Source organism: Hydra vulgaris, chromosome 02 (assembly GCF_038396675.1).
Source record: "Hydra vulgaris chromosome 02, alternate assembly HydraT2T_AEP".
NCBI classification, from domain to species: domain Eukaryota; kingdom Metazoa; phylum Cnidaria; class Hydrozoa; order Anthoathecata; family Hydridae; genus Hydra; species Hydra vulgaris.
The window spans coordinates 67,987,340-67,996,898 of NC_088921.1; the positions used below are offsets into that span (position 1 = coordinate 67,987,340).

Below are 9,559 nucleotides of genomic sequence, written 5' to 3' on the forward strand. Positions count from 1 at the left end.
AGGATAAAAAGGAAAACATTTAATGAGGATTTATCCCATTTTGAAATCTCGTCAGCCAAATAAACGGGCCAAGTTAGGCGCGCCTAATATGGTCTGAAATTACGCTACCGATAAAAAAATTCGAATTCACTTTACAAATATTTCTTAAATTCGGAAGCCGGTGAAAAACGAGCAAGACGAGGACTTTATCGCAAAATAATTGAAGAATAAAATAAAAATGAAGAATTTTTTTTAAATTAAAAAGTTTTTAAATAAAAACGTGTTAACCAAAAAAAATGTTAGTCGACGCGCCTAACAAGCCTAACCCTAAACCCGCCCCTGCATATGTATATTATGTATATATATACATATGTTTGTATATACAAATATATGTTCTTATATATATATATAAATATATATATATATATATATAAATATATATATGTATATATATATATATATATATATATATATTTATATATATATATATATATTTATATATATATATATATATATATATATATATATATATATATATATATATATATATATATATATATATATATATATATATATATATATATATATATATATATGTGTGTGTGTATATATGTATATATATCTATTAGACGAAAGTATTTAAAAAAATAAAAATGAAACGCACGTATCCATCTGGTGCATCAAAGTTAAAAATCAGTAAAGTAAAAAAAGCGGCTCTACAAAAAGGAAGGCAAACATTATTTGATGTTGGAATTACAACTACTCCTAAAACATCAAATGCACTTTACACTAGCTCAACGAAGCAAAAATATGACGGTAGTATCCAATCTTCTGTTTCTGGTAATAGTGCTGGCAGTATAGAGAAATTAGCCACTTTTAAAGACTGTCAAATTAGTGGTAGTGATAATACTTCTACAAGGACCACTAGCAGTGATGGACCAGCATTGCTGCAGCCATTTGACATTGGTGAATTTGAAACAAAAAATTTCTCCCCTTCTCATCGGGAAAAGTTTGTCATGGCTAGTCACATTCCTTTCCCACTGGATATGCCAAAAGATAATGGAAATCACATATTTCCAATGTTAGTTTTGAAAAGCAGAATGCCGAATGGGGAATCCTTCTCGCGGGATTGGCTTGTATTTAGCCCAGCAAAGACAGCATTGTTTTGTTTTCCATGCCGATTATTTTTACCTAGAAATCAACTTCCACACATGACTTCATCCCTTGCAATGATTGGAGGATGGGGATATGAAAAGAAGTGGAAGAATCTCATCAGTCGAATTCCTGAACATGAGCATTCGAAAATCCATAAACAATGCTACATTCAGTGGCGTGAATTGGAAGCTCGAATGAAAACTGATCAGTCAATTGAACATTTGATGAATCGCCGAATTCTCAATGAAGCTGACACCTGGAGAAAAATCTTGGAACGAATCTTGGATGTGATTCTGTTTCTTGGTAAACGTGGATTGGCTATTCGTGGAAAATCTGACCCAATTGGAGAATTCTCATAATGGAAATTTCTTAGGATTGCTGGAACTGATTTCGCATTATGACCCAATTCTTAAGGAACATGTGATAAAAGTTAAACAATCACAGGACAAGGGTCAACGTCTTCAGGCGCATTACTTGTCAAATCGTTCTCAAAATGAATTCATTGGCCTTTGTGCAGCTGAGGTTCGCAGGCAAATTATAGAAGAGTGCAAGTCTACAAAGTATTTTTCAATTATGGTTGATGCCACTCCTGATGTGAGCCATACTGAACAAAGTTTGTTTGTCATTCGATATGTACATGAAAAAGAACCTGGAAAATTTTTAATTGAAGAGCGGTTTTTGATCTTTGCAGATTGTGCCAAGAAGACTGGATCTGATATTGCGGAATTAATTCTGGAAACTTTGGAAACATTAAAAATTTGTTTTGAAGACTGCCGTGGCCAAGGCTATGACAATGGAGTCAACATGTCAGGAAAATATAAGGGTGTTCAAGCAATCCTACAAAAGAAGAACCCATTGTCTGTATTCTCACCCTGTGGTTGTCATTCATTGAATTTGTGTGGACAGAATGCTGCCTCAAGCTGTACAGATGCTGGGACTTTCTTTGGAACTGTTCAAACCGTATGTACGATCTTTTCTGCTAGTCTGCAACGCTGGGAAATATTGCAAAAGAGACTTCACGGTGTGTCTTTGCATGGAAAATCAGGAACACGATGGACTGAGATACTTGACAGCATTCGCCCTTTCTATAATCACTTGAGCCAAATCATTGAATCTTTGAAAGAAGTTAAGAGCTTGAATCTCACGTCTAAAGCAAAAACTGAGATTAGAGGTGCCCTAAAATATATGAGCTCCTTCAAATGTGTTCTCATGTCTGGAATTTGGCTGAAAGTTCTCACATTGATTGACCGCTGCAACCAGGTCATTCAGGCAAGAAAAGCAACTATTGATATTGAGGTGGAAAATATTGAAGCATTGATTAGTCAACTCAAATCTGTTCGGGAGGAATGGCCTACAATTTTAGAAGAAGCCAAGTTAGTTGCAGATGTTGCAAAAATCAGTTCTGAATTTCCAATCCACAGAAAAGTGAAACGCAAAAGTTTTTTTGGGGAGCAAATTAAAGGTGATGAACAAATTACGGAATTAACAGAAGCAGAATCAGGAGAGGAGGCAACATTTCGGAGAACGGTTTTTTATCACATTTTTGATTCTGTAATTGGTGGACTTACTGCACGTTTCACAGCAATTCAAGAAATCCTTTCTATATTCTCTTTTTTGTGGAAGTATCAAAAACTGTCTGAAGCAGAAATCAAGTGTGCTTGCTCACATTTTTCGCAAAAATATTCTTGTGATGTGACCGAAAATGAACTGACTGAAGAATTGCTTCACATAAAACAAGTTCATACTGCAAATTTTGGAAAGGAACCTCCTGCCCAATTTGACTTATTAAACAAAATTTCTGAAATGAAGCTTGGAGAACTCTTTAGAAATATAGTAATTGCATTGCGCATTTTTGCTTCAATTCCAGTGACAGTGGCTTCAAGTGTGCGTTCATTCAAATTGAAGCTCATCAAGAATTTTTTGCACTCAACTATGGGACAAGAACGAACAAGTGACCTCGCCATTTTGAGTATCGAGTGTCTATTAGCAAAAAATATTGATTTCCATGATGTGATTGAAAAGTTTGCTAAACAAAAGACAAGAAAAATAATATTGTTAGAAACAACAGCTGGACTATTTAAATATACTTATATTCCAGTGATATAATAAAAAAATTTAAGCAGGCCTTTTTTTTTTTTGGAGTAAAGGGGGTGGGCCCCTAAACTGAAGGATGCTCGGGGCACCCAAATCCTGTGCACGGCCGTGCCAACAATCCTTTTTTATTAAAAAGTTGTCTAGCCTTTTTTGCTTGGTATTCTGTAACGGCAAAGTTATTTTGTACTTCTAATATTGACCAACTTGGGGGTGCCAGTGTTAGAAGTTGAACAATAGTCCTTTTGTCAGAACATAGAATTTTTTCTTCTATCAAGCTCATAATTTCATCAAAGTTTTCAGCCTTCTTTTTAATGTCATTTGGTTCATAACACAGTTTTGAGGGAACATTGAATTGACTTTCAGTTTTTCTAGTAAGGTTACTTACCATTTTGTTGATGCGCGCAACTTTTCGCTTTTCTTCTGAGAGTATATGTTTTGATGACTTTGAATGAGATTTTAGAGGAGATATATTAAAATTTTCAAGTTCTTCATTGATCTCCTGTCTTTTTGATTTGAATGATGATATTAGAAAATCTTCATCTTGTCACCCTGACTTTGCTTCTCTCCTTTAAGATCTGCTTTTTTGGCAATCTTTTGCCTACAGGGTTTGCAAAGTTTCTTCCTAGGAGCAATATTTAAGCTACTTCTCATCATGTCTTGTGACTCATTTATCGTAACTACTCTAAGATTTTCTAAAAGCAATTGAATTGTATATATAATTGCATATAGCTTTATGTATTATTTATATAGTATAATTGTATGTATAGTTGTATATAGCTTATCTGCACAATTGTTTAAAACATTGTTTCTGTTTTGGAAAACACAAATTAAAAAATATATATATTAAAATACCTAAATTTCACTTTTACTTACTTGTAATTTTCTTTGTATGTTTTTTGAATGGATCACAGCATGCTTTCTGCCATATAGGATACATTTTCAAATAATTAGTAGCATGTTTTTCACATAATGTTGTTAAGTTTGATAGTTCAATGTTACAGCGTAATGATATAACTATTTTTTCTTCGTTGCTTAAAGTTCCAATAACATCTTGTTGGCCTTTGCATGCATCTTATGTCATTAACCCAACAGAACACATCTTATAATAAACTACTTTGTATAAATGTATTTCCTAAAAAAAAGAGAATTCTTTTTTTCTACTCAATTTTTAGTAAAAAAAAAAAAATCTAATATAGAAATAATTCAAACCTTTTCAGAATCCCACTGTTGTATAATTTTTTACACTGATAGATATTGTTAATTTTCTTTATAGATATATTTATATATATATACAATTTATATATATATCAAATTGTTAATTTGTTAAAATTTAAATAAAATTTACGAATGCTGTTTTTTAACTGCATTTTTTTTATAAACTAGTTATTATAAACTTTTACAAAAGTTGTCAAAATTTTAAAAACAAATGCACATCCATATCACACTAATTCAGTTTTTATATAAAACAAAACAGGATGTTTTTTTCAGTTGTTAAGTTTAAATAACTAAGTTATCATATAATTAAGATTTCCTTAAATATAACAAAATTGTTTTTTTTTTTTTAGTAGTCTTTTAACTAACTATAATATTTTACAGAATTCTAATTAAAAGTTTTTTAAAATAGCTTATTGAAAATTTGATACATCTTTGAAATTAAAGTTCCGTATGTTTCAGTCGTTTTTCCAGTTAGATTTTTTGTGCCTAGTAAGATTATAAACAGCTGAAAATATTAACAGCAAAAAAAAAATTTCTTGATGGGGGTGTTTTGAGATATTGGGCCCCGAAGTTGTTTTATAGAAACTAGTTGTTTTATTAATTTTTAAGCATGTTCCTTTTATACTTTAGCATTTTAAGTACATTTATTGAATTCAGCATCAAAAAAACATTATATATGTTTATTTTCATGTTTTTGCCATTTTTATTTCTTATTATTTTAAGAAAAATGTTTTTTCAGAGTGTTATGAAAACCGGGTCATTTTAGGAAACCAGGTCAGTATTAAAATTGCAGTATCTTGTCAACCTCTCAACATTTTTAGCTAAAATTTTATATGTTAACTTTTCTTTTTAAGATGCAACAGCCAAAGAGGTTTTTAAAAAATTTAAAGACCCTTGGTTCAAAATTTTCTAAATTTTGGGTGAATTGATGCGGAATTACCCAACAATTAAATTTTTATAAACGTGTTTTTAAAGAATTAAAACAACACATTTAATTTTTACAAAATTTTAATATTCTTTGTACATCTTTAAAAGAAACTTTGAAAAAAAAAAAAAAGAATTTAGTATTAAAATAAAGCATATTTGAATTAATGCTAATTTGATGTTAATTAATGTTAATTAATCTTATAAAGAAATCTTCTGTGTTTAAGTTAAGCATGTTGCTTTATTATTTTAACTTACATATGCTCATAGAAAATACATTATCACAAAGGTCACTACCCACTTTTCTCCTCAAAATAATATTATGTAAATTTTACACGGTCATAACTTTTGAAAGTTAAAAGATTATGAAATGAAATATAAAACCTTGTGTTGAAATTAAATTTAGTATAATTAAGTAAAAAAACTATTTTAATAACTCATAGTCTTCATGTTGGGGGTAGGGGGGGGGGAGTGTACCTTTCGCGGTATTTTCGTTTCTTGGCTCCAATCGCCGCAATATATTTTACAAATATTCTTATTTGATAAAAACATAAACATACTTAAATTTGGAGTGTTCACAATGTCTGAAATTGTGATATCTGAAGCAGGAAAAATCCTACCTACGTCACTGTAGCAGCCATTATGAAAAAAACATAACTTACCCAGTTAGCACAAATAAGTTGTTTTTTTTAAACCTCAACAATGCTGCATATTTTTATAATATTTATTTAATAAAAAAGTTTTGCCGTTCAAATAAAACATGAATAGAATTAGAAAAGACGAGAAAATATGGATTTCGATTAATTTATTCTAAATTTATAAATTATTACAAATTTATTTATCAAGTATTTTATTTTTCAGACTCGAATCAAACATTTCATACTTAATTTTGTTTGGAACCTGGCGAAATTGAAATCTTACTTTTTGATTTGTTATCGCTCTCAAAAACTGCGTATTTTACAGATCTGTCCTGAGCACTAATAACCTCCCATAAAATGATTCGTGAAGCACTGACGATGTATGGGCTCTCATTTGCCGATTGGTGCGAAAACGTTAAAAAGGTTGATGGTACAGAAAAAATGTGTATATTAACAGTTAAGAAAATAAATCTTAACTGTTAATATACACAAAAATAAAAATAATTTCTTATTCAAATAGTTAATTTCCAACACAAGTTTCATTAATTTTTAATTTTTTGAAAAACTCTATTCTTATTTCATTTAATATTTTATTAAAGCTCATTGTTGATCTAAGTTGATCAAAATTTTATTTAATATTATCAGCATATGAAAGCTGAAATAGCAAATGAAAAGGTTTAAGGAAAAGAATTTACTTAGCTCTCAAGCTATTGCAAGCTCTATTTTTAGGCTTACTTAGTATCTGGATCCCACTTATGTAATTTTTGTCCTCGCAGATGAAGAATGCATAGAGCGTGTTTATATGATCGAAAAATTGTATAGTTTACAAAGATGCCGAAGTGAAAGTTGTCTTTTGAAGCCCCAGATATTGGACCATATTAAATGAGACTATATTAAATAGCCTCAACTTCATTAAAAATGAGCCTCCATTAGCTTGACTCCATTATTAACAGGCAAGTAGTGGCTAGCTGTTGAAATGCTTATACGTGGAAAGGCAGAAACTAAATGGGTGGAAGACTCCACGAGAGTTTTGGAAATTCAATAATATTTATTTAGAACTTAAGCAACAGTCAAGGGACTGGGCGTTGTTAATGTCTGCTATGAGAGGGCAGTTACGTTAGTTCAAGACCTAATAAAAATATTCTGAGCAAAAAAACAGAACATCTTTCTTTTTTCAAATAATATTTATTTGTCCAAAAAATAACTATTTATTCGCAAATATTTATTTGCAAAAAGAAGTGCCCTACCTTTTCTCCTTAGAATATGCTCTGTTTATAAAGTCTTGAACTAACTTAATTGTCCACTAAGAAAATTCATTAACAACATCAATTCCCTTGGCTGTTGCTCAAAGTTCTAAACAAAAATTTGCTATAAATATTATAACAATGACATGCATAGAAGTCTTAAGTACAGCATTTGGCCAAATTGAGTTAAGTACATAAAAATTGTTAGGGCTTTTTTGTTCCCAGGCTCCAATCATCGCAATTTTTTGCAAAATATTCTTATTTGACATAAGTATGAACATGTTAATGTTTGGAGTTTGCTCCTTGTCTTGAAGTTATCTATCTCAAAGACCAAAAAATGCTTTGGGCGCCCCTGGACGTAGTGGCTAATGATGATGTACAAGAACAATCTTGCAAAATGTTTTCTCTAGATATTGTTGGTGAGTATTGTAATCTAATCAAATCAATATCTATCATATGATTTACAAGAGATTGTATAAATTTTTATGTCATATTTTAAAAATATGTAATGATTTTAGATAATACCGATACTCCAGTAATTTGAGTAATGAATCTTCCAATTCTGGTCATCAAAAAAGTAATTCCGAAGATGTATTGTTAAACTCCGGTAAGAATAGTTTTTAAGGTAAATTGTTTTTACATAAATAATATTTGTTGTATAAAAATGAATGTGTATTTATTATAATACACAACCATATTCAATAAATTTATTACAACGTTTTTTTCACAGAAACCAAAAGACAAAGAAATAAGAAATAAAATCCTAATCTTTGGAACTATATGTGAAAATAAACATGTTAGAGGAGAGGAATATACTGACGGAAGTAGTAAAACTATACTAGAAAAAATACCTTTAAAGATAGATTGCAGTAAGTGCAGGTAAAAATTTTTTTCTATTGTTAATAACAAATAGTTTGTTTGTCGTTGTTTTGTAAATTATTTTATAATGTTGTATCTTGGTTTTAGATTTAAATGCAATGACAATTTTAAGCATGAAATGCAAATGAGTATTCATCACGAGTCCCAGAATTTTGGTGATTCCGAGAGGCAAAAGCAATACATTGCATCTTTAATAATAACAGTCCCAGTTGTGCGTCGGCCTACTGATGCTAAAAGAGAAAATGGAATATCGAAACAATATCATTTAAAAATTGTTGGTGGTAAATTGAAAAGAGTCTGCTTTAAATTCTTTTGTGGCACAGTTCCATTCAGTCATCGAGTAGTAGAGGACATTGCTAAAACTTTATCTGAAACAGGAAACTACAGTGGATACGATGAAAGAATTGGTCTTGAACCTCATACTATCACCAACGTTAACACCATATCCAAGGTCAAGGCTCATATTGAGCCTTGACCTTGGGTATTGTGTTAACGTTGTCAGATGCCAAATATAATTTGTTGGAATCCCTCCTGCAATAATGCGACTCCATCCCCAGGATGGAGTCGCATTATTGCAGGAGGGATTCCAACAAATTATATTTGGCATTTGATTTAAACATTAGAAAAATGCACCGCCTTTATCTAGGGCAACAAGATTCAATTCCTGTTTCCTTTTTTGTATACAAAAAAATATTTCTGTCTTATGTTCCACAACTATGTTTTTATGTATATTTTACGAAGGAAGACCAATGTGTGAAATGTAATGTGTACAATTTGGCAGTAAATAAAATAGCTTTAAAAGATGACAGACAGCAACATAAAACGAGAGGACACAACTCTATAAAAATGAAAGAGGACGAAAAAAATAGGTTGTTTGCAGACTCATCTTTTAAAGATGTAACATTTGACCTGAAGAGTATATTAACTATGCCGTATGCTTCGTTTTCAGACACTACTGTGGGCAATATCGTAACAAGCATGTGTCAGCTGCCATGTTATATAGCGTGAATAAAGTAAATAATCTAAAGATAATAGATATGAAATATATGAAATCCGGCCATTCCTATTTAGAAGCAGATGCAATCTATTCAACTATAGAGAGGGCAAGGAAGCATAAGAAAATATATACCACGAGAGAATGGGCTCTGTCGATATCCACGGCACGTATTAACCCAAAACCCTATAGTGCGCAAGCACTTTATTATAACTACTTTTATAACCTTAAGGAGCTTACAAAAGACATTATGCACAACGCAACCAAAAATACAATTGGCAACACCATCAATTGGTTACAAATAAAGTGGCTGCGTTTTCAAAAAGAAAAACCCTGCATAATCCAAAACAAATATAACTTATTGGATGAGCAATTCTTTAAGATTGATGATAACAAGAAGAGGAATGCTAAGGTATCAATATTACAGCTTGTTTAAT

The 9,559-nt window shown here is 30.9% G+C and overlaps 1 protein-coding gene across 1 annotated transcript; it reads left to right on the forward strand.

The window, feature by feature from the left end:
• The first annotated feature begins 1,707 nt into the window (after nucleotides 1-1,707).
• Nucleotides 1,708-3,240, forward strand: LOC136076255 (zinc finger MYM-type protein 1-like). The gene has a single exon (XM_065789730.1). The coding sequence runs from the start codon at nucleotides 1,708-1,710 to the stop codon at nucleotides 3,238-3,240; it is 1,533 nt and encodes a 510-aa protein (XP_065645802.1).
• The last annotated feature ends 6,319 nt before the right edge of the window (nucleotides 3,241-9,559 follow it).